Consider the following 25,779-nt stretch of genomic DNA (forward strand, 5'->3'; position numbering starts at 1 on the left):
AGCATGGTCGTCTCAAGAGGGGCTCGCTCCCCAATACAGTGCAGTCTAATTCATATCTTCCAGCTTGCCTGCAGCCAGCCAGCCAGGATCATTCTGCCTTTTCTCAGCTATCCCAAACCTTGAGCCAAAGGCCCAAAATATTCCTGTGCCATCATCCCCAGTTACCCTGGTAGCCTCAGGGCAGGTGGGAAGGGCAGTTCCTTGCATTGCCAATGGCCCTCAGTGACCCTGTATTGTTTCTTAATGGCCCTAGCTAGGCCAGATTGTTTTCTGTCTAGGCTAGCCCAGGAATTCATCCACAGCTGTTGTTTTCCCTTCATATCCCAAATCAAAATCCTACCATTTATTAATTTCTAGCTGCCCCCCACCAGCCTATAACAATATATAGATAGCTAAGAATAGGTGTTGCCATCCACTTAAAGGCTTCCTTGTGTGCAGAACCCTGCAGTATACTAACCCCAGAATCGGAGGCACTTTGCCTCTGAGTACCGGTTACCGTGGAACAACAGTGAGAGATGGCTGTGGGCCATTTGCCCCGCTTGGTTCCCTTAGGCTGACAATGTACGATATAGGATACTGGTTTAGATGGGGTTTTGGACTAATTCAGAAGGGTTCTTATTCCATTCTTAGTCTTACTATGCTAGAAGAGAAAGCAATAAGTGGACCAGTTGCAGTTCCCATCTGCTTGACTTTCCTTGCTGGTTGATGGTATTTAAGCTTTTTAAACAGAGTCTTCTGGTTGCTGTGCATTGGATCAGAGCCAGAGCGATCGATCTCGAGGTTGCATTTAGAGCAGTTAAAAAGTAGAACATGTAATGTTAGTCAGCAATTTTAAGAAATGCAGAATTCAGCAACACTCACCAGGCCAGTAGTACATGAAGACTTTCCTCTTGGCTTTCATCATAGTGACCCACAAGGGCTCTGATCCATTCCACCAAAGAGGCAGCAGGCTCTCTTGATTCACGCCGATATCAAAAGACATATTTGTACTTGCATCCCACATGTAGTTCCCAGTCATTTGATGGACATTGCAGTGGCGACCTAGAAGGTGAGAGGATTGCTTTATATCCTCACTTCTCAGTTACGTTTAGCAGTCATAACACCCCCATACCCATTTCAAGGCCCTGTGGAAGCAGAATAAAGTCTCACTTCTCTCTCTTAGACTTAGAGGGCACTAGATAAGGAATTACTCCAGCTCAAATCTTGCAAATAAGTAATGAATGTAAAGATGCTGTTTTGAAGAAAAGTATATATTTTTGCGCACCCCCAGAAGAGCTGCAGAACTCATGCTCCCTCCCAGTGGCGTAGCGTGGGTTGTCAGCACCTGGGGCAAGGCAAGTAATTTGCGCCCCCTAACCTGTGGATTTGTGCCCCCTAACCCGTGGATTTGCGCCCCCTAACCCGTGGATTTGCCTAACCCCCCGATGTTGCGCCCGGTGCGGCCGGCCCCCCCTGCACCCCCTACACTACGCCACTGCTCCCTCCCTAGTATGGATGAATGAAATTACTGGTAAAACGTCATCAAATTCTATTGTCATAAACCACCTAGATTGGCATTTGATATAATGCAAAATAGGGAGAGGAAAGTTAAAGTTGTATTGACTTAGTATGAAGAAGAAGATGCAAAGAGAAATTTCATGAGTTCTTCGCTTGCAGATTGTGGGGCAGATGTACATGTCAGTGTGCTCAAACGGAACGAGCTGTCAGTCTTGCCCCTCCCCTAATGATGTAGATGGGCTGCCCACCTTTTACTGTTTTTATTTTAAGGGTCACCTAAGCAAGCACCTGTTCTCTACTGCTCCTTCTTGTTCAATGGAAACATTATAAGAATAATGGCAAACTTATTCAAGGAATGAGTGTGTGACATGCAGATTAAAAATAATAATAATGGCACTGAACCCTATTTAGAAAAAGTAAATTGGATTGAAACCAATGCCAATGCTTTTCTTCCCATGTATGAGCAATCCTTCGACATTTAAGACCTCAGATCTTTTGGCTGCTACAGAGCACCTATGGAAATGTAAATTATTTTAAAAATCATACCGCAGAATGAAACTAAAATCCAAGCAGTAAAATGTAAATATAAAACCCAATTATGATTTGGGCAGGGGGAGTAGTAGCAGGCATCACATATTTCTCCCAAACATGATGGAATGGAACAGGAATATTTTCAATAATTTTGTTCCATTTAACAAAGATATTACATAGCTGAATGTTCTACATCTACGTGGAGAAGTCATTACTCCATAAGCCTCACCTCTATCTCGACAAATTTCTGTCAGCTGCAAAGCAGGGATGATTCATCTGTTGTGGGGCTTTACATGTGGCATAGTGTTTGTCACCTGATTGTTTAAGCCTTTATAGGGAAGCTCTAACAGCTTTCTAAATAAATACCAGCACCTTCTGCCAAGCTTGGGTGCAAACTGGCAAATGCTGGAAAGGAAGGAAAGATTATGCAAGGTTGACCCAAGACAGTTTGCTGTCTGAAATACTGGAGGTGATCACAAACAAGTTGAGATGCACAGCATTCAAAGACTTATAAAATAATTTCCCCACCTAAGGCAAAAAAGCAAAAAACAAAAAAAAAATCCCATAAGTGCTTCTACCTGTCCCCAGAAGTAATATAAAAAATAAATAACTATTTTCTGCCCTTCAGGATACCCAAAATCAACTGCCTGAAGTGGCTTCCTCACTCATCCTAATGGTAGGGCTGAATCTGCCAGAAAGCTGTAATATCTGAACAGTTTTCAAGGCCAGTCCCATGTAATAGATTTGTCACCAGATAGCGAACAAATTATCATATTCTCTCCCCCCCCCCCCCCGTTTCTTTCATAATTAAGTATTAACTGGACTCTTTTTAGGTCGTAACAGATGTATTCTTGAAGATTTAGGTAGGCAAAAATTACTGCGCAATAAATTGCTATGCAAAACATTGTTAACAGTAATAACTGGCTATTCATAACCTCTCTTGCTGTATTTAACTACCCATTGTTGTGGATCACTGTTTTCGTAGACACAGAGGAGGCATTGTAGCTGATTAAAACCATATAATAACAATACTTGATATTTTTCTTTTCTTTTCAGAGCATTTCACATCCCTGTAAGACGGGTCACTATCACTATCCTTATAATAAATGCAGTATTTTATTGCAGGTGATAATAAAAAATGTTTTAAACAAGCAAACACAGTTGGAGGGCTGAGACGATAAGAATTTCCCTAAGCCTTCCCCATCTCTCTATGAAAATTTTTGTGTTTTCAGGAGTACTTGTGAGGTTCATGGAAGTGATCACAGAAGCTAGCTGTGTGATTTGTAGCATAGTAAGTACAGTATGTTGAAATAAGTGGTGTAATCACCACTCAGTTCTGGATTATCCCTTTTACTTTTACTTTTTAGCATTTGTTATTGTTATGTACTGAAGCTCTCACCCTGGGCCAGCAGGGGGATACTGTAGATAGTTTTCACTCAGGTCCACATATGCAAATAAGGGATCGAAAGTGACGTTCAGTGATTGGATAGTTATGGAAAATGGTTACTGTTGCGTTCTAGTGGAGCTCTATATAAGCAGGCTGGCTGAACCCTTCAGTTCAGTTCTGTTCTGGCCTGCGAATAAACAAGAGCTGTTTGAAGAATCGCTGTGTCGTCTGATATGTTCACCCACAACTTAACAGTTATCATACTTTGTTATGTTCTATATGGGAATAAGACCTCAAATATGTAGGAATCAGCTTGCTGCAATTGATCTGACCTTCTGTCAACAGTTGCCATGTCTTTCTACAATTGACCAAAAATTTCACAACAACTTTCTAAACCAGGGGTAGGCAACCTAATGGCTGGATGTGGCCCAATTGCCTTCTCAATCCGGCCCATGGAGGGTCTAGGAATCAGTGTGTTTTTACATGAGTAGAATGTGTGCTTTTATTTATAATGCATCTCTGGGTTATTTGTGGGGCATAGGAATTCATTCATATATATTTTTCAAAATATAGTCTGGCCCCCCACATGGTCTGAGGGACGGTGGACCGGCCCACGGCTGAAAAAGGTTGCTGACCCCTGTTCTAAACCATCGGGGGGGGGGGGAGAATCCCACTGGAGCATCCCATCACCACATTCCCTATCTAACTTCAGCACCAACAGTCTCTCCTTGCTCTTAGAAAAGTACTTTTTCACGCATCTTCCTGCTGCTGTAACCTTCCTGATTACACTTCATTGCCTCTGACAAGCTTCACATGCCAGGGAGTTCCCGTCTTCTAGCATCAGTCAGCCCAGATGTAATGCAGCGTAGGTTAAAGAGCTATTGACCCCCTTATAGAAAACAGGGGAAAGTACTTCCATATTACTTTCTGTATAGCACATCGGGTCTCTGGATGCTTGCCCCGCTCAAAACTGTTCATTTGCTGCTCCCTTACTGGAGATGATAATCATCTCTGGCAGTGCAGTGGGGTGGGGGGAATTTTAACAGCAATGGACTGTAAAGGTAGAGGGCTGGAATATAGAATTAAGAAATGTTTCTATATTTGCAAATTATGTTTGCACACCTGTGAATATTTATGATTCAGGGAACCTGCATCCCTATTTGTTTGTTTACAGACTGCCCGATAACACAGTAGGCAACTTACTTTTTATTTACTCTTGTTTTTATATTGTATTACAAGTGCAAGAAAAATCCAAAAAAACCCACAGCAAACAGAACAAGCCTATGCTGATGTGATAACCCTTGATGGCTGGGGTTAATGAGAACTGTAGTCCAAAGTAGCTAGAGTGCTTGAAGAAGGCTGAACTACACAATTTTAAAAACTAAACAGTAGACGTATACAACTCCATAGCATTAACAAATTAAAAACACATAGCAGAAGAATAAAAATGCACAGAGCTAAAGCAGTACTTAACTACCACAAAAATTAACAGGTCTGGGACAAGCAGGAGTCTTTGCCTGGCATTTACCGGAGTGTTTCACTAATGAGTACAGACTTGGGGCTATAATCAAAACAAACATGTAACAGTTGTGGCTTTCCTGAAAGATCCTTCTTCATACAGAATCTGGGTGGCCGACAATTAAGGCAAGAGTGGACCTTTCTCAGTTAAAATATATTAAAAGAATTGCCACTGTGCCTACTGAGTGTTTTCCTGCAATTGGGTGATAACCAACTCTGGAAAGCAGTGTGTCAAACTGTTTTAGACTATTACCATAATTGTTTTCCAAAACTGAGCTCTGCTTTGACCTTGAGTAAGTGTGTCAACTAAGGGATTGGCTCTTCTGGATAACTAGGAACACCAAAATTTCACCTTGGCACCCACTCCTGATAAAAGCATTTTAGTGTTAGTTATGCCTTTATTGAGCTACATTTCCAGACTTAGCTAGGTCACTCCCCATCACCTTTTCTACATGCAATCCTTGTCTTCAGGTACCTAATAATTTTGGAATTTTCACCATTTTGGAATTAACCTAAGTTTTGTTGCCTGTGTTTCCTGAATGCTGCATGGAAAAGCACATGAATCTGACCTTGGAAAAGTTTGTAAGTAAACTGTTTTTAACTTACCAAACATTTGGTCTTTTTCTGTGCTAGGGGAAGTGGGAAACTCTGGAAGAAACTTAGAGGGTGTCTTTTAAATGTCTAACAGCCTATATTTCCATGTTTTACTTTGCTGCATATTTTGTGATTTTTAAAATCTCTGCTGGGGTTCTTTCACCAAAGAGTACCTACCCCAGATCTGGATCCTGGCATCTAGGAAATTCTCTTTTTATGTACCTATTTTCCCTTGCCAACCAACAGCCATGTGGTGTGCCATCTTGCTGGAGCACTCACAGGAGCGACACCAGAACCAGTATCCTCTTTGCAAAAATTATTTATTGAAGAAATGCAGCCTAGGTGTGCTTATTTTGATTTTCCTGCCCAATCAAAATCCTCTAGTATGGTAAGTAGTGCACTGTGAGAATCATAGCCCTTGTTCTTCAAGTATGGCACAAGGAAGTTTACTGCATTTTTGTAGTGTGACAGTAACTAAATAAATAAGGAGTGTCTGTTGGTTCACTCTCATCTAGCAGCCACTCCTGTGTAGTGATTGGTTCATTCCCAGGTCCTACTCCTAGAGTAACCTGATAAACCAGATGTGACTGGGTAGAAAAGATGACCATTCCAATTGGTAATATGGAGCAAGGTGTGTAAGCAGTATGCTGATGACACTCCGCCCTCCTTCTCTACTCCTCACATCTCTGAGGTGATAACAAGTCCAATTTGACCAATATCTGGAATTATTAAGGGGTTGGAAAAAGGCCAGTCAACTGAAGCTGAATCCTGGTAAGACAGAATCCCTGTGGGCAAGTTGCTCCCAAGTTTGGGGAACTGGCAAGTTGCCTGTTCTTGATCAAGTTGCCCTCTCCCTGAAGGAGCAGGTATATAGTTTGAGAGTACTCCTAGATCTATCACTGTCTCTGGAAGAACAGGTGTCCTCAGTGGCTAAGAGTGCTTTCTTCCAGCTGCCCAACCTCCCAGCACCTTCTTCCCATCCTTGCATGGCAGGGGTGATTTGCACTGGAAACTGCCTTATTCTGAGTCTGGCCCACTGGTCCATCTCACCCTGTTTTGCCTACACTGACTGGCAGCAGCTGTCCAGGGTTTCAGCCCTATCTGGAGATGCCAGGGATTGAAAGCAGATGTTCTACTGCTGAGCTCTGGACGCTTCTCAACATGCAGAGCAGGCCTATGCAGGTTTACACAGAAGTGTGTTCAAGATTACAGCCTTAGTTATCCAGGGGGTTCAGAGTGCTGTATGTATTTGAATAACACTTAAACTGTTGCAGATCCTCTCTTTAATTCAAGTGCAGTGCTTTGATCATACAAAGCTTGTGCTTTGCTTTTTTAATTCCAGGATCCTTGCACGGTTTTTGGACCAGCTGCCCCTTGTTTATATTCTTTTTCTTTCTCACACATTCCTGCTGCGTAACCGGAATGGGAAGCAAAGTGAACTTTGGAAACACCGCAGAAGTTCCAGTCCACAACCTTCTGCTTCTGAGGGGGTCCTATGGAAGTGAGTGGGGCTTCTTCGGAGTAAGACATTTCAGTGGCTAGCCGGGTAAGTAGTTATCTGCTGATCACAGAGCTAATTGTAACGCAGGAAACAATGTACCTACCGCAGCACAAGCACGAAGTCACAAACCATGACATTATGCCGGTTTTACTCACAAGGGTTTTTATTATGCCAGGGTCACGTGTGTTGACGCTGGCAGAAGTGCTCAGAATGGGAAATATTAGAAGTACTCTAGAGAAGCAAATAAACTGCAGTTTATCTAGGATGAAAAGAAAGCTTTATTGCAAAATATGAAAACTTGGAGAGCACCTTAGATGCTCTCCAAGTTTACATACCTGACATTATTTACTATATAAACCTGCTGTGGAAGCATCTACATTCTCAACTGTGACAAGCAATGAACAAAAATAGAAAGAAAATACTGTAATGATGGGGACAACAACCCCGTCCTGTCCTGCCACAATATTTTCAGTTTTAGTTAGAATTGATGCAAATTTTGCTTAATAAAGTGAAATGATCCATAAAATGATTAAATGTGTTTACACGCCCTCAAATAAATGAATGTCTGTTTTCAGTAATTGTTAAATTATATCTTAACCAGTTATTCAGAAATGTGGGGGAGAAAACTCAGCACAATCTAATACTGTATTCCAGTGAGGGAAGATGCACCAGCTGAGAATAGTATTCTGTATCCTAGAATCATTTAATACTTTTGCTAATGCCTGATATTCCCTGAGGCGAGAAGTTAAGTGGTTTACTGTCGAGTCATCACAACTACAGTTAATAGTCAAAATTTATTTTTATTTTTTATAAAAAATCTGATTGTACTGTTTGCTTTTCAGATGAGCCAACAAGGTCTAACTGTTTGACAAGATTATATTTGTGGGGGGAAAGTTTCTTTCTTGAGAATAAAGTGGAACAAAAACTTGACAAATTAATTGTTTTTATATATATAGTTCAGACTGACCTGCAGTCATTCCAGTCATTCCTTTTAATCTTCAGCAAGGATGAATCCTCATTTAAAAATTTAGTCCGTATTCGTCCCCGCAGTGTTACAAAAACTACTGACTTTATGCAATCTGCAACAATTAAGGCTGCCTGCTGTTAAGAGCCCTGTAGTGAGAAAGTCAAAGAATGTACTCACCAGTCATCAGTGTGTAATAGTTTGGATAGGAAAGACTGGGGAAGTCTGGTGTCAGGTAATCCACTTTCACCCCCCTGTTCACAATCTCTCTGAAGCCAGGCAAGGATTCCAGCGCTTCATCGCTGATATAATCGTGGCGAAGCCCATCAATCAAGAACAGCAGGAGCTTTTTTCGACTTGCAAGGGATGAGCTTGCCAGGGTGAGGACAAGCAGGAGAAAGGGGGCCATGTGCTTTGCCATGTTGCTGGGTGGAGAGGAGCTTTGGCAGAGCCCTGTCAGCACTGCCTGTCCCTGTGCAATAACTCTCAATGAGGCATCTGAAGCTGCTCTGAAGGGCTGGACCTCACACTGCTTGCTCTCATTTTGCTGGTTTGATTCCAGAGTTTAAAGGTACAGCAGCAGTAACTGGAATTGCCAGACTTAAAAAGTTACAGGATAACTGCTATAACACGGTGGACTTTGCATTCGGATGTAGCGTAGCAGGATGCTGTGGGCTGCATTCTGGTACCGTGCTCTGACTATAGAAATAAATGTTGCATTGAAGCAACAAAAACCTTGTTCTCAGTGTTAGCTCTAGTGGCGCTTCCAAGACACTCAAAAGGTTAACACAGGAACAATGCAACTTCTCAGTTCCCACATGTCAGGCTTTTCAGGGCACTCAAAACAAACTGGATGAATTTGAGAACAAAAACATAATGAATTTTTCAGATCTTAAACCTTTTCTTTAAAGCCAGTGAGTTGATATAATTTTAAAGTATGAGGAGTGCACTTTTTATTTCTGTTTTTGACTCCTACATTAGCTTCACCAGATTTTGGCACAGTATTGGATATTTGCAAATTTACAGGGGCATTTGACATCCAGGCTTGAAATTTTTCACGTATGTTAGTGACTTCCTATATTTATAGTCTATTTATATTTATATTATAGTCTAGGTAAGTTCGTCCCTTACCTTTCCCACCCCGATCTGGCGACAGTGATCCATGCAACGGTCACCTCCAGGCTTGACTACTGTAATTCACTCTGTGTGGGGCTGCCCTTGAAACTGTCCCAGAAACTCCAGAGGGTGCAGAATGCTGCAGCGAGGCTCCTCACGGGGTCCCTGCCATGGGAGCATATTCACCCTGTGCTTTATCAGTTGCACTGGCTCCCGGTGGAGTACAGGGTCAGATTCAAGGTGCTGGTTTTGACCTTTAAAGCCCTTTGTGGCTTAGGGACCTTGTATTTATGGGACCGCCTCTCCTGGTATGCCCTGCAGAGGACCTTAAGGTCCATGAATAACCATAGTTTAGAGGTCCCAGGCCCTAAGGAAGTCAGACTATCCTCCACCAGGGCCAGGACCTTTTCAGTGATGGCTCTGACCTGGTGGAATGCTCTGTCCCATGAGACTTGGGCTCTACAGGATTTAACCTCCTTTAGCCGGGCCAGTAAGACAGAGCTATTCTGCCTGGCCTTTAATTTGAATTCAGCCTGATCTTTTATTTCCCTTCTCTTCCTCCCCCCTTCCCTTTTATGAAGATTACCCGCTCTGAGACCCCACAGCTAATTCCCCCCTGGCCTCCTCGCTGGCCCAAGTAGGACTAATTCAGCCAGCTAGCCCCAGTGACTATCTAATGTTTATTAGATGGATTTTCCTCAGATTGATTTCTGAACTTTGAATTTTATTGTTATTCATGTTTTTATACTGTATTTTATGCTGCGTCTACAATTAAGTATTTTAAATTTGTTGTTAGCCACCCTGAGCCCGGTTTTCTGAACCGGGAAGGGCGGGGTATAAATAAATTATTATTACAGTGGTACCTCAGGTTAAGTACTTAATTCGTTCCGGAGGTCCGTATTTAACCTGAAACTGTTCTTAACCTGAAGCACCACTTTAGCTACTGGAGCCTCCTGCTGCTGCTGCTGCCGCGCCGCTGGAGCACGATTTTTGTTCTCATGCTGAAGCAAAGTTCTTAACCTGAAGCACGATTTCTGGGTTAGCGGAGTGTGTAACCTGAAGTACCACTGTAGTATTATGTGAGGAAAGTCGGTGCCAGACTTCTGACATACCTCTTTGCATTTTACTGTTCTCTTCCTGCTGTGCTGTCACGCACATACACATCAATTATAAGTTAAAAGTAAACAGAAAGGCAACTTGTGTGAAGGAATGTAGGCGACAGTTCAAGGGAGCAACAGGGCACTGATCATCTAGGATGTGATGCTTGTTTTGACTCCTTTTCTTTGGTTGAGTATTTACTGTATGACCCTGTAACTAAAGAAGTGTGCGGATGTCACACATTTTATAATCCTTTGCTGATTGGGAAGAGAGACGTTTTCTATCAAGTTGTGCCTTTGTTGTTACAGAAAAAAACTATTTTACAAGCATGCAAGCCACAGATTGTGTCCCCTGGCGAAACTCAATTTCCCCTCTGCATTAGTGCTGACACAACACAGTGTGTAATTGTACTAATGAATAATGCCTGTAACATCAGTGTTGAATAACTTGTACCACTCTTTGACTAGCAAGCTTTGAAACTGTTCTCTGTTTTTAAAATCATGTTAAGACATAGAGTTGGACTTGCCTAGGTTCCAATAGCTGCAAGACGGGGGGGGGGGGTTAGCCTGTGCATTTTTCCTTGGCACTGCAGCACTCTGATGGAAGAAGTTGTGCCTGCTCGGTTTCTGTATAGCTATTAAAGGCACGCGATCTTTCTTTGAAAAGGAGCTGGCATCCTTATGGATGGGTTTGCACAACTTTCTTTCTTTTACAGTCAGATGACTTTGAAAGTCACCTCTGTTTGATTTATAGTGCTAAGCTCCGTGTCACTCTCCCATCCGCTTGATAAAAAACATGTCACCTCAGAAAGCCACCCTGTTGCAGATGTTGATAATGCAATAGACTCTAGAGATCCAGAGGGCAACAACATGAGAACAGGCCTTTTCTGTGGTGGCTCTCCATTTGTGAAACGCTCTCCCCAGGGAGGCTTGCCTGGTTCCTTCATTACATATCCTTAGGTGCCAGGCAGAAGCATAGATCTGTAACAAGGCCTTTGGCTTATTGAGCATTCTGTGGCCTTTTAAATGTGTTTGTGGGACAGGGGTTATTGGTATGCTTTGGTTCTTGTTTTATTAAGTAATTTGTGTTCTGTTTTTTATTTTTGTGTTTGTGTGAACCGCCCTGTGATCTTCAGATGAAGGGTGGTATAGAAAAAATAATAATAATTAATAATAATTTATTGTGTCATGAAATAAATAATGTATGTGAAACACTTTGAGCACTTGAGAAAAAGAGCTATACAAGTAGCATGCATATTATTATTATTATTATTATTATTATTATTATTATTATTATTCTGATTTTGTTTCAGTCTGGCTGAGTTAAGAAATCCTCCCGGTAAAAAGCAGCTCTTTATTTCTTGAACGGTCTTTGAGCCAAGTGAAAGGCCAGAACATATTGAATGTGGTTGGAGGCTGGCCAATGCAAAGTCCCAGAATCCAGAAAAGAGAGAATCTTGCAGCCAAGAACTTAGATTTGGCAGAAATAAAGTTTGGGAAAATAAAAGTGTCGAAGCCAGCACAGCAAATAGCAGACTGGTGGGGTCAGAGCTGCACCACCATTAAAGTGTGGGGTTAGGGCAACTTGTAATGAAAAACAAGAGCAAGGTCAGGTGCCAGAATGGCTGATTTCCTGGGATGCTCATGTGTTTTATTGGCAGCGTCCTGCTTTCTCAAATGCTTAAAACAGCATTCCTGGGCTGATGAAGGCAGTCCAAGCCTTCTGCAGCCACCTGCAGTCTCCAATCACCACACAGATTCAGTGAGTGGCACCTGCAAGCTGTGCTCAGACTTTTGTTTTTGTGGAGTGATGCAAGTGATTCTCCCCATTGCAACAGCACCGATACAACCTGGATAGCTTGATAATGGTGCAAGGAGAATGGAGAAGGGGTGCGTGTCCATCACTATGTGTGAGGGCGGGGAGAAGCCTGATCATACACAGTGCCCCAAATTCCAAATGGCAGCCACTCCTATGATGAAGCCCATGGAATTCAAATTGAAAATGGCACTAGGTCTAACAGGAATAAATGGCTTGCCTGAGGAAATTTTTCAAGAGAGCTTTGTGTCCATTCCTTCCATTTAAAAGCAATGACATGTAAAAAAGCACTGTGTGAACCTTTCTGGTTTTTGCCAGTCTGTACAAATTGCACCCCTCTGTGCCATTCCCAACTCTCAGGAGCAAGAGGATAAATGCACATGAGATGGTCTGAACTGTTTGAGCATAAAGCTTTTCAGCTAAGTCTGGTACCCCAAATGGAGCACCCATGGGTGCAGTGGCACCCATGAAAGTCTCCCTTGGCACTTGAGAATCATCCTTGTGCTCTTTCTTCTGTTCTGTCCCTTTGCCTCACAAGTAAGTGTTTCATTTTTTTATCAGGGTGAGAACCTTCCTCAGCCATGCCAAACAATTTTAAGTTTCTGTATTACCTGATGCGCTGGTGCCACCAGTCTAGTACTCAAAGCAAGTGTCTGCATCAGTTTCACCTTCACAATGTTCACTTTCAAAGCCGTAACTTTTATTTGTTAGTAGAACTATGCAAAGGCAAAACTTTGCTAATTGTTGAAGGAGCTGAATCAAGCTAACACCCAACCACAGACACCCCTCCCCTGGAAAAAATGAAACAAACTTCACCTCTCTCTCTCTCTCTCTCTCTCACTCACACACACACACACACACACGAAATAAACAGATCCCAAGGCAGGATAGATAAACACAAACTCCCGGGCCGGGGGGACTAAGCCAAACACTTACGTCAGAGAGTAGAAGTAAAAACTAAACCCATCTTTTCCTCTTTTTTTACTCCAAAAGTTTTTCAAAATGCTTTCTTTCCCTCCCTCCTAATATCCTATCTGCTCAGTCTGGAAAACCAGGGAATTGAAGGAGGAAGTGGAAATGAGTGAAACTCTTACCACTTCCTCTCTCAATTTGCTTTAGCTTTCCAGGTTGAGGTTGTTCTTTTCCCATTTCTAAGGAAAGCCCCTAAACTGCCAAAATGTCCAGTTTCACTCTTCCCATCGCTGACCTTTTGTTTCTTTATTAATTGCATGGTTTGCACATGATTTTAATTGCTGGATAATTAGAAAAACGCTGACTGAGAGCCAACAAACTAACTGCCATGCCAAATCAGTTAAAACAGTAGGCTGAACATTTTGACCTAAAGGAAAACTGAAGCCGTTTGGAAGTTTCTTCCAGCACAGAAATTATAGAAAAAATGATAGCAAAGAACAGTCTACTTACCGTACATTTCAAATCCTCGTTGTTCAGAGTGTTGAATAACAAAATATTGCTTTGGATTAGCCTGTGTAATAGCACTGTTTAATCTATGCCATTTGGGTGCAAGCTAAGTAAGTAAGTAAAAAAGTAAGTAAATAGTTATTCCAAAAATCCAAAGGAATAAATTCCCAAAGTTTGATTGTTTCCTTACAGAATGCCTTTCCTGCTATAAGCCTGTCCATGCCCTGTGATCATCATCAGATATCCTTCTCCAGCAGCCGTCCAGAGGGCCATGTGGGAACAGGCCTTTTCAGCAGTGGCACCCTGACATGGAATGCTCTGCCTGGTGCAGACATTGCTATCTTTTTGGCACAAGGCAAAGATGTTTCTTTTCTCAAAGGTATTTTGGTGTTTTTTCTTTGCAGCAGTTGATTGTGCAGTCATACCTCGGGTTGAATGCGCTTCGGGTTGAGCGCATTCGAGTTGCGCTCCGTGGCAACCCGGAAGTAACGGAAAGCGTTACTTCCGGGTTTTGCCGCTTGCACATGCACAGACACTCAAAATGACGTCACGCGCATGCGCAGAAGCGGCGAAAAGCGACACACACGTGCGCAGACATGCTGGTGCTAGTTACTTTTGCTTCTAGATGCGAACGGGGCTCTGGAACGGATCCTGTTCATATCCAGAGGTACCACTGTATTCTTATTTTATTTTAGAGGGTGTCTGTGGTATTTTGGCCTGTGTTTGAGGATGGAGGGATTGTTTTTACACTTTGATTACCTCGCATTGCACTTCATTTTAGTTGTTTTGTTTTTCGTGTTTTGATTTTACTATTACTTGCAAGTCCCATTAAGATGCTTCTGTAAAACAGCCAATAAGCTTAATAAGTCACTGGGCTGGCCTGCCCATGAGGCTTCGTGAGGCAGTCACCTTGGGCAGCTGGCTAATTTGACAGCAGGGAAGGGTAGCAGATCTGGATCCCAGCTGGGGCTGCCTTTTGCTGCCTCAGCTGACAGAACAGCAGGAAGGGGCTTTGGCAGGGGGCAGGAAGAGGAGGAGGAGGAGGGGTGGGCACCATTTTCTGTTTTGCCTCAAGCGGCAACATGTCCCAGACCAGCCCTGATAAATCGTGGTGGTGGTGATGATAATATGCTAATGTTAACAACCATGAACTATTACTGTGATACAGAGCTTAGCCAGACAATCACAGACAGTATATTTGTGTGTTGGGGTATAGCCCCGCAAAGTAGTGAAAAATTGTAATTTATCTTACTCATATAGAATGAATGTCGAGGTGGTAGCCTTGCCAAGAAGTGTTAGCATTTGCCCTTTGGGGCGCGAGTGGAATTGAGAGGCAGTGAGATTCAACCCTGAATAAGGGAGTAAGGAAATTTTAAAGAGAAAGAAAGAAAAAGAAAAAACAGATAAGGGTTTACTGAATTCACTCCCCAGGAAATCAGTGGGTGTCTGGAATGGATAAACCTAAATAAGATATCCGTCAGTTTGTGGTTATGTACAGTATCTGCAGTCTAGTTTATTGTTAGGTCCAGATATGTTGGAGGAACTGGACCATGGAGGAAGGGGTTACTTTCCTTCTTGAGCACAAATTGCCCCATGGAGGAACGAATCGCAGGCGCAAGGGCACTGCAAGCCAGTTGCCCTGGTCATGGCTAGGACAGGGAAAAGGAAGGAAAACCCAACTTGTAAATAGGGAGTCGTGTCAGTAAAAAAAAGGGGGGAGCTACAAATATACTAATACAGTGGTACCTCAGGTTACAGACACTTCAGGTTACAGACTCCGCTAACCCAGAAATAGTACCTCGGGTTAAGAACTTTGCTTCAGGATGAGAACAGAAATCGTGCTCCGGCGGCACGGCAGCAGTGGGAGGCCCCATTAGCTAAAGTGGTGCTTCAGGTTAAGAACAGTTTCAGGTTAAGAATGGATCTCCAGAACGAATTACCGTAAGTTCTTAACCCGAGGTACCACTGTAAATGAATGAAAATCTGTTTTCTTAAATAAAATAAAGCTGACAGAACCTCTGTGTTCAAGATGCAGGCCAATGAAAAGGTCATCATCTTTATTTTGTGCTCCTTCTCCCTGGCTGGCTCTTGTTGGAAACCAGAGTACTTAGACTTTCTGCTGATCCAGCAAGGCACTTCTTGAAATTGACTGAGTTGTGAGTGACCACTAGGTGTCAGCATTGTTTAAACCTAAGTTCAAAAAAGGACACTTGTCCGCATATCCATTGATAAATTGATCAGCCCCCATGCTCCCTCCTCCGTGTTTTGCTATCTTGATCTTAAAAGAGAAGCGATAGCCTAGCCAAATCTTTAATGTTGTGAAACTAGGCAAGAAATTAAACAAACAAACCTTCTCCAACCACACCTTTTTTGTGAAATTGCTTTCATTCTAAGCTACTTCGTTTGATTTATATCCCAATGACAGAAGAACTGGTACTTTCAGAATGTAAAGAAATAAATGTCTGTGCATGCATGACTAATTATTTAAAAATATATAATTTATATATTTAAAATAAATAATATATGATAAATGTAATAATATATTTAAAATAAAGCCCAGCCATAACAACCAACTCACTCAGACCAGAATAGTAATGTCTGTTTAAAACCAGCTAAAACCTTATAGATACCACACAGCCAGTTGAAACCTTGGAGGGCCAAAGCATCTTTTCCCAAAGGCCATCTGAAACACATGATCTCTCTCTCTCTCTCTCTCTCTCTCTCTCTCTCTGTGTGTGTGTGTGTGTGTGTGTGAGAGAGAGAGAGAGAGAGAGAGAGAGAGAAAGCCTTGCAAAGAATAATGGATGGCATATGTGCCACAAGTAGTTATTTTGCCTGCCCCCCACCCCACTTTTGACAACCCTGTGGATTAGGTTAGACTGGGCAACAGTGGTCAATTACACCCAGTGAGCTTCACACTGGTTTTCTTTTTCCTTTAAAAATTAGGTGAAATTTCATTTTAAAGAACACTTGTGAGATTACTGGATATTTTAAATTTAGGTCTTTCTTGTATTTAAATGAAATATTATTGGTATTCTCTCTGTTCCCTCCCTTCCAAGTGGCATCCTAGCAACTGTTTTTACGTGAATGACTGTTGTCATGGCTGCTGCAGGGGAAGCAGGAAATAACCCTCAGGGCAGTGTTTACAATGAGCAGGGTTCTCGTCCTTAAATTTCAGGAGACTCCCTCCTCCGTCAACAGCTCTTGTGCATTCAGATGCAAAACAATTGTGTCCTAGACTAGAAGATAAGCAGACCTGGGAAGTAAAACACACACAAAAACTCCCGTGAACTCCTTAAAATCTTTATACATAATTGAATTTATCCTGATTATATATGAGGTTCTGCTTGCTTGTTTTTGAAGGAAGGTACTTGATTTGACGCGGGTGGCGCTGTGGGTTAAACTACAAAGCCTAGGACTATAAGACGCACCAGACCACAAGACGCACCTAGTTTTTGGAGGAGGAAAACAAGAAAAAAAAATTCTGAATCCCAGAAGCCAGAACAGCAACAGGGATCGCTGCGCAGTGAAAGCAGCGATCCCTTTTGCTGTTCTGGCTTCTGGGATAGCTGCGCAGCCTGCATTCGCTCCATAAGACGCACACACATTTCCCCTTACTTTTTAGGAGGGAAAGGTGAGTCTTATAGAGCAAAAAATACGGTAAACGGCGTTTCCGTGTGCTGTTCTGGTTCGCCAGAAGCAGCTTAGTCATGCTGGCCACATGACCCGGAAGCTCCCTTGGCCAACAAAGCAAGATGAGCCCCGCAACCCCAGTCAGTCACGACTGGAGCTAATGGTCAGGGGTCCCTTTACCTTTTACCTGATTCTTCAAAAGTACTCATGGATTATGCACAGTGGGAATAGTTTGAGCATTGCTGTGGATTATTCCTTCCAAATGACATATTGCAGTGTAGGAGATGGTCAGTGGAATGGAATGTGTTAGGGCTATCAACAAGTCTGCTGCCTAAATTTTAATTAATTTGTCAAAATGAAAATCTGTATATTGAAAAAGCTCAACATAAATCATATTACAAAAGTAATCAATATAGGGGACTATTAGAACCAGATATCCCTACTCAAGGTGGTGGGTGGGGGAGGGGGGACAGGTATTACCTGGGTGTCGGTTTTAAGGAATTTTCCTTTCTGCTAAGTGGAACAGGACCTTGTTCCATATTCTGTTCTATTTAGCAGAATTGTTAGTGGAATCTAAGTCATGTACCTATGTTACTTTGAGGCTATCTAGTGCACTTGTCCTAAAATAAATAAATTCTAGAGCTATCATCCGTCTGTCTGTCTAATAACAAAACCAAACAATTGAAAATGCTATGTAATAATTGGGTGGACAAATGGTATCAACAAATCTGCTTTAATGGAAAAGCTGCCTAAGAAGTTGGAGCAAGAAGTAATCTAATTCTGATGAAAGGCACTTTTTTATGAAAGTTGGTTCAATTGCTTATATTGCACATCAGGAACATGACTGGCAGCCTCTGTTGACACACAGAGTGCTTTGTTGTGTGTTGTTGTTTTATTTATTTTATTAAAAAGAAATGATACAACATAGCAAAATACACAGGTAGCATTCACTTTGCCAAAAAGAAAACAAACGCTTTCTCGATACAACCTGAAACATTTTGAAAGGATAATAATGATAATCAGAAATAGCATGCAATCAAAATTTTGTTGTGCTTTATAATGCAGTGAACTGTATTTTGCTGGTCATGAAATGGTTTTGCTTGTTTTGTTTTTCATTTTGCTTGATAACTGTTATTATCTAAAAATAAATTATAGTAAGATATGTTTTTTAAAAGCTCAATATGTGCCTTTTTGAGGACACTGAAGAAATCCTGAAAGAGGTTCCATGGCCTTTCCTTAATATGTTCTTCTTTCTCAGTTACAGTAACACACAGGAGCCAAAATGGCTTTAGTAATTAAACGTACCCCCACAGATTAAAATTTCATCTCACCAATTACCCAATTAAAAGTTCTGTCAAGTGAGGCCTGTATGTAGAATTCATGGAATGCATGAATCAGCCCAAATAGCAAAAATTACCGTAAATACTGATTTGCCCATTCCATTTAACAGAGCTCTTTAACCAGCAATAACTTCCAATAAAAACACATATCTAATTATATGGAAGCAAGAGTCAGCTTTAAAACTGTCAGAAGCTCCTGCGCCTTCCATAATTCTTTTGCACAGATATTTCCCATGACTTGGCCTCCTTCTCTTTCTATTTTTGGTTCTGTCTGTTTATAAACAGTGCAAGTGAAAGTGAGAATAAAATTGTATTTACAACTGAAATGATTCTTAGGATCAAATGCTGAAAATAATAATAAATAAAATAGACAGACAGACGTACTGTGCTGGCATGACAGCTACCCTGAGTGATATGTTAGATTTGGCCAGTCCTGGGGATGGAGAGCAGAAGTGATACAGGATTGTGTTTCTTGAAATAATATGAAAATTGAAACCTGAAAACTGCATCACCATGTATGTGGTCAGTCATGTCCTCTCAGAAACACTCTGAGGTACATTAGCCGAGAGAATTATACATTTAAAGCACATGACTTACCCCCAAAGAATTCTGGGAACTGTAGTTTACGCCTCACAGAGCTACAATTCCCCACACTACAGTTCCCATGATTCTTTGGAGAGCGCCATGTGCTTTAAACGTATGGTGTGTATGCAGCCTCAAGTGTTCAAGGCTAGTCAGCACAGGGATTTGAGTCCTTGTCTCTGTTGAACAATACCTAATGCTCTTTTCCCATTACCACAGACAGAGATAAATCAGGTTGGTTTGGTTTGCTTCGGAGTCAGCATTATAATAAAAAGGAAATCTGTTACAATGGATAATGTCGCCTTAGCATGCTAATGCAGTTGCCACCTTTTACCAGCAGGGCTCCTGATCTCTTACATTCAACACATCAAGGCAGGAAGGGCACAACTGCAACCTTCCCTTTCACAGTGATGTAATGATTGATGGGGAAAGGTACAGAACACTTGTTGATGTTTTTGACAAAGACACGGCTTTTAAGAACAAAGGAGCCCAGCCCAGGAAACAAAAGGGAGAAACCTCTTTGCATCAAACTCTTTTAAGTACATGTAGATCAAAAAGATTATCACTGACTTGGTGGTTGATTTCATTCCTTTGTTTCCTGAAGACGGCGAGTGCTCTAACATTAGTTATAGCTGGGTGTGCATGAAACAATCTGCTGTAACCTTTGAACTGATTTAGTGCAAGTATTTTGTGTGTGTTTCTTTATATAAAATTTGGCATATTTCCATAATGCAATGTTTGATGAAGTTGCATCATAGTTGCTATTTGTTTGCTCAAAGGGCCAGAGTTATAAAAAGGAAAGAGGTAAATAGTACTGGAAGTCTGGGTTTGTTAATTTGTCACTATAAAGAATGCTGCAATCTCTGGCTAGCATTGATAAACCCTTTTTGATTTTACTACTACCCAAGAGCCTCGGTAACTCCTAGCAATGAAGGCGGGAGGAAGATAGTTAACCAATTGCACTAATATAAGGAAACTTTATTATTTCGTTATCTCTAAACTGTTGCATAACTGTCACATCATGCGATGCTCATATAGCAGTTCAATGTGTACATATTCTGGTAATGACTTCAAGCCTGGAGCCAGTGGCTGGGTTCAGATGTAACATGAAACCATGGTTTGTTTAACTAAACCATTTTTGTAACACCCCTTTTAATACGTTCGGTGCCTCTGTGTAGAAAACTTTCTGCAACATCCAGCAGCAAAAGGGCACTTATTGAAACGACAAGAAGCAGGAACAGTGGTCCCTAACCTTTTTGAACCTGTAGGCACATTTCCTCTATCACTTGTTCTTTTTGCCTTTCCCTTGTGTGTGTGGCACTCCCTACTTCCATTTAAGTGAATGGAGAATCTGACATGAGTACCCGCAAGAAATTGCTGCAGGGGTACATATAAGTATACAACGTCCATACGTGAAACAGTTGTCTACCTTTTCTTGTTCTGTAGCTCAAAGGTCATTCAGGTACTAGGAAATAATATGCAGTTTCCATGGCAAGGCAGCCAAGTGAATGGTTACTATGGGAACTTGGAGCAGCAACTAGCCGAGCAGGTTGTTGTGTAAACTGAAAGTGCAAACACATTGTCAAAGTCAGTTATTGAGGAGCTGGAGTTTTGATTATAAAAACATAGCTCTGTTTGAATGAGTTTTGAAATGTATTTAATTAGTCATTCTTGGGCCGCTGTTTCATTTTAGCGGCTTAGCACTTTTTAAAAAAACCAACACAGCTTTAAGAATATAGGCTAGAAATGGTTTGCACTGTATGTACTGTATTTTCAAAAGGTTTGCCTTGAAATCTGTCAAATCCTTGTAACAACGTGTACATTTTAAACTAGGGTTGTCACTCTTTTTAACTAGGGTTGTCACACGTCCAAAATTTCCCTGGAATACTGCTGTCGGAAGTAGTGTCTGGGCAGAAATCACAAAAATGTCTGGGAAAACCCGGACGCATGGCAACCCATCTCGGCAGTGCTCAACAACTTTGGTTAAAACTAAAAGCAGCTCCACACCTTTGGCCAAAACAACCACCACCACTTTTCTGTCTGGATTTTTACTGTTTCAATTATGGCAACTCTGTTTTAACTAATCCTGCTCTTGTGACTTTCCCTATCACTTCTTAGTTATCTAATCACCATGCCCCGTGGTTGGACTTTTGGAAAGTTGTTCTACCTGCTGCACTTTATCTCAAGGCCTTTGAGGTCATCCTTCCCACCTTTGGGTTTCCAGCCTCAGTAGCAGTGGTGAGATCTTTGGAACAGAGGAGGTAAGTGGAAAGGAAGCCTGTGGTGTGCTATCGGGGCTTAACAAAGCTAAAAGACCCTACCATGAAGTGTGGCAGTGCTGGCAGAACAATGTTCTAAGGCCACTCTAACCAATGCACTCTGAGGTTTAGCTTTTGGAAAGACACAGAGCACAGACAGAGTAGGACCAGTGAAGGATCAGGGCCTGGGTGGAGCTGTCCAGTGGGCTGGAGGTTCCCAACCCCCATCACGTCAGTTTCAGGAAAAGCTTCCGCTGATGAATTTCTGTCTCAACAGAACAGGGCTGCTTGAAGGATGGAGTCAGTGCGTGGGGTTTGGCAGTCCCAATTATTTAAAATTAAGGCCTATTTAAGTACAACTCAGAGTACTCTCAGAATTATCATATACCTGAAATTAATACCTAAGTACTTAAATTCACAGCATAAATAATGAATGTGCCTAATAGCCACTGGTGTGTCAAAAATATTGGGCCTGAGTGTTGGCACGAAGGTTGCTGCAAAAGTAATGAACTCATTCTCTGCTCCTATCCAACTACTATAAAATTTCACTGGCTCCTAAATTTTTGTATTTTTTTTTTTAATAAAAAAATATGATTACATGACTGTTAATAATTATTTGAATTTGCATAGAATCCTATCGGGAAAAGAGCATGGCTCAGAATATATTCTTTGCAAATAAGAAGTTTTTGGTTTCAGTACTCGTAATCTCCAGCTTTAAAAACTTGGAGAACAGAGCCATCAAATGTCCATCCATCTGTGGTCATGAGATCCTACAGAAGTGCTGCTGGCAACTAATATTATCCAGTTGTTGGGGTAGGTAGACTATTGCTTTGATTCAGGGCAAGACTCTTCATTCACATATGCTGGGATTTGCTACAAAGCTAGAGCTTCCAGAGCTTATCAGTATTGCTGTGTCAGGGCAGCAAGGTCATAGTACAGAACCTATCGCTGCACATGGCCCCCTTCACCCCCTCTGCAAGCCTGGCCAACCCAGGGACCACCCACCTTGCCCTGGGTCCAGCCAACAATTTGGGGTGGGGTGGTGCTTAAACCACAGAGCCTAGGACTTGCTGATCAGAAGGTCTGTGGTTCAAATCCCCGCGACGGGGTGAGCTCCCATTGCTCAGTTCCTGCTCCTGCCAACCTAGCAGTTCGAAAGCACGTCAAAGTGCAAGTAGATAAATAGGTACTGCTCTGGCAGGAAGGTAATTGGCGTTTCTGTGCACTGCACTGGTTTGCCAGAAGCGGTTTAGTCCTGCTGGCCACATGACCCGGAAGCTGTACACCGGCTCCCTCGGCCAGTAAAGCGATTTGAGCGCTGCAACCCCAGAGTCTGCCACAACTGGACCTAATGGTCAGGGGTCCCTTTACCTTTAATGTTTAATTAGGGTTCTGACAACTGCAACTGAGATACGGTCAGGGGGAAGAAACGCTGCATCTCCTCTCCCAGCCAAGAGCAAGAGGGTTCAGTCCTGCTAGGTGCTACTTCGCAAGCTTCAAAAAAGCATCCTGCAGCCCACAGGATTGAATCCTGATGAGCGGAGGATTCCATCCTGCTAAGGTTTGCTTCCCCAGCACATTCTCTGTGGGGAATATGCTGGCAAAGCAGACTACTGTAGCCTTTCCACCCAATGCCCTGTCCCTGATGGCTGCACATCACCCCAGATGGCCCAGCCTGATCCAGGGCTGCCCCAACCCAACTCAGCCAAAGTCCAGATCCCCTCTAATCAGCCCAATTTAGCCTGCAATTTGGCTGAATCTGGTGCTCAGCCACAACAGAAACCCTAAGGGGTTTTCTAACTATGTTTTGGAGTTGGGGAATCCCTGATGTATAAAGCAAGACTAAACCATATCCTTTTGTTCTAGGAGCACACACACTCCCTGTGAGACCTGGGATAGGTCTGTGTACAGAACTCTAATAAAAGAATCTCCAAATACAGTTGTATCCTGAACCAAAAGAGCAATTGCAGCCGTGCCAAAGAAGGAGCTGTATCAACTTTCTGAAAGTACAATCATTCGGACCTGTTATTGTAAGTAAGTGATTGGAACTACCGGTAGTTAAAATGCTGCACTGCAATGACGTTACAGCTAAAACATGAACAAAAGAGCACAATACTTGGGAAACTTCATTATCAGTAGCAGCCGTGAGCTGTGAGGCTTGTGTGCACTTTACTTGTGGTTTCCTAGTTGCACTGTGAAACTTCACTGTGTGCTAAATTACCAACATTTAAGTTCGTTTCAAAATGACAGGATAAATGTGTGCTACTTGAACACTTTCTCAAGGCCCTTTTTTGTGTGTGCATAAACTAGTACTGAAGCAGTAGAGCCATGGCTGGTGTGTGTGTGTGTATACATGCACTTTTAACAAATAAAAATACATTATAGAAGCAAAATATATATTTTCTACCCATACTGACATAGTTCAACTAAAGAGAATTCTCTGTAATATAATTACAGTACATACATTTTACAATTTCAATTTAGATTTGTATCCAAGCAGAAAAAGTACAGTGGTGCCTCGCAAGACGAAATTAATTCGTTCCGCAAGTCTCTTCGTCTTGCGGTTTTTTCGTCTTGCGATGCACGGTTTCCCATAGGAATGCATTGAAAATCAATTAATGCGTTCCTAGGGAAACCGCCTTCAGACCAGGTCCGGGGACAGTCTGTCCCCGGACCTCTTCTGAAGGCTGGGGGGACGACGACGACAAGGGCTTTTCTTCCCACCCCCAGCATTTTAAAAAACCCCGGGACAGCGGAGGACTTCTCCGCTGTCCGGGCGATCTTAAAATGCTGGCGGGCGGCATTTTAAAATCGCCCCGGGACAGCGGAGGACTTCTCCGCTGTCCGGGGCGATTTAAAAGCCCCTGGGAAGGCAGGCAGGGGGGACAAAGACTTTTGCCCCCCGCCAGCCTTCAGAAGAGGTCCTGGACCTCTTCTGAAGGCGGGCGGGGGGCGAAAGTCTTTGCTCCCCCCGCCTGCCTTCAAAAGCCCTCCGGGACAGGCAGGTAGGGGGGTGCAAAGACTTTCGCCCCCCGCCTGCCTTCAGAAGGTGTTCCCTCCCCCCCCCCGCCCAGCTTCGGAGCACCGGGAGAAGCGATCTCCCCGCAGCCCCTTGCTTCAAAAGAGGTCCGGGGGCAGCGGGGAAGAAGCGCTGCGCTTCCCGCTGTCCCCGGACCTGGGGCTGCGGGGAGAAGATCGCTTCTCCCCGCCGCCCCTTGCTTCAAAAGAGAAGACCCGCTGTCCCCGGGGCAAGCTTCGTTTTGCGAAGCAAGCCCATAGGGAAATTCGTCTTGCGAGGCAACTCGAAAACGAAAAAACCTTTCGTTTTGCGAGTTTTTCGTCTTGCGGGGTACCACTGTAAAGATGGAATTCGCCCTAAGGCTCTGAAGCTCAATGAATAGCCTTGGGCTATCAGCCTAATGTACCTTGCTGCTCTGTCCTCATTTGGGTTGGGCAGAAATGTAACAAGCACATAGATTGATTTAGGCATAATTTGGCTGTGTTGCTAAGAAATTATCTGGGCCAAGTGGCTGATCTCACAATCTTTGTTGTTTTGCTTATGCCACAACCAGCATCGCAGCTGCAACAGGTCCAGTGCAAAGATTGAACAAATGATATCGCAAGCAAATAAGCATTCTGATTGATGATAGGTTTTATTTTTGGAGGGTAGGGGGAACATCATGTAGCACAAAAATGCTTTCCGCTTCGTGTGAAAACTTTGGGTTATGTCGCAGATTAATATATACCTCAAGCAGCTGACATTTTAGGGGATGCTTCATTTATTATATAAACCATAAATTAATGTGGGTCTAACCTGTCCCTGTGCTGAATGCCTTTAAGTAACGTGGCTGCTTCATCATGTGTGAGAACTGCAGCCACATTCATAATAATTTATGTATTGGTTTCATGGTTAAAGGTAAAGGTAAAGGTAAAGGTACCCCTGACCATTAGGGTCCAGTTGTGACCGACTCTGGGGTTGTGCACTCATCTCACTCTATAGGCCGAGGGAGCCGGCATTTGTCCGCAGACAGCTTCCGGGTCATGTGGCCAGCATGACTAAGCCGCTTCTGGCGAACCAGAGCAGCGCATGGAAATGCCATTTACCTTCCCGCCGGAGCGGTACCTATTTATCTACTTGTACTTTGACGTGCTTTCGAACTGCTAGGCTGGTAGGAGCAGGGACCGAGCAACGCGAGCTCGCCCCGTGGCGGGGATTCAAACCGCCGACCTTCTGATCGGCAAGTCCTAGGCTCTGTGGTTTAACCCACAGTGCCACCCGCGTCCCGGTTTCATGGTTACTGATGATCAATTGTCATAAGCCACCTTGAGAATTGCCTGAGAGTCAGATTCTGTACTTGAGTATAAATACGTTTTACAAATATAGGACAAGCCTTGACTCACTGCCTAGAATCTCTTCATTGATATTATCCACAGTTAACACTAACTGGGATTCTCTGTTCCAGGGCTTTTCTTTCGGTGGGAACCTACCAGACCTCAGTCCCAGCACCTCTCAGGTAGGCACCATT

General features: G+C 42.8%; 1 protein-coding gene and 1 long non-coding RNA gene across 3 annotated transcripts in view; one reads left to right on the forward strand and one right to left on the reverse strand.

Moving 5' to 3' along the window:
- ENPP6 (ectonucleotide pyrophosphatase/phosphodiesterase 6) overlaps positions 1–8,612 on the reverse strand; it is a 27,346-nt gene extending 18,734 nt beyond the window's left edge. Inside the window, exons 1-2 of the mRNA XM_083460053.1 lie at positions 8,173–8,612; positions 862–1,041 (exon numbers count right to left, since the gene is read on the reverse strand). Coding sequence (XP_083316179.1) covers positions 862–1,041; positions 8,173–8,413 — 421 coding nt within the window. The 5' untranslated portion in view covers positions 8,414–8,612. The remainder of the gene's footprint in view (positions 1–861; positions 1,042–8,172) is intronic.
- Positions 3,448–25,776, forward strand: LOC310686415. Of its 2 annotated transcripts, none has more exons than XR_014515879.1 (6): positions 3,448–5,515; positions 6,870–7,073; positions 13,633–13,819; positions 21,114–21,256; positions 23,120–23,283; positions 25,717–25,776. It is a non-coding gene; the product is annotated as an uncharacterized lncRNA (long non-coding RNA). The 2 variants fall into 2 exon arrangements; XR_014515880.1 differs by lacking the exon at positions 3,448–5,515 and adding an exon at positions 5,944–6,298.
- Positions 25,777–25,779: the final 3 nt, after the last annotated feature.

This window comes from Podarcis liolepis, assembly GCF_965112155.1.
Source record: "Podarcis liolepis genome assembly, chromosome: 9".
Taxonomy (NCBI): domain Eukaryota; kingdom Metazoa; phylum Chordata; class Lepidosauria; order Squamata; family Lacertidae; genus Podarcis; species Podarcis liolepis.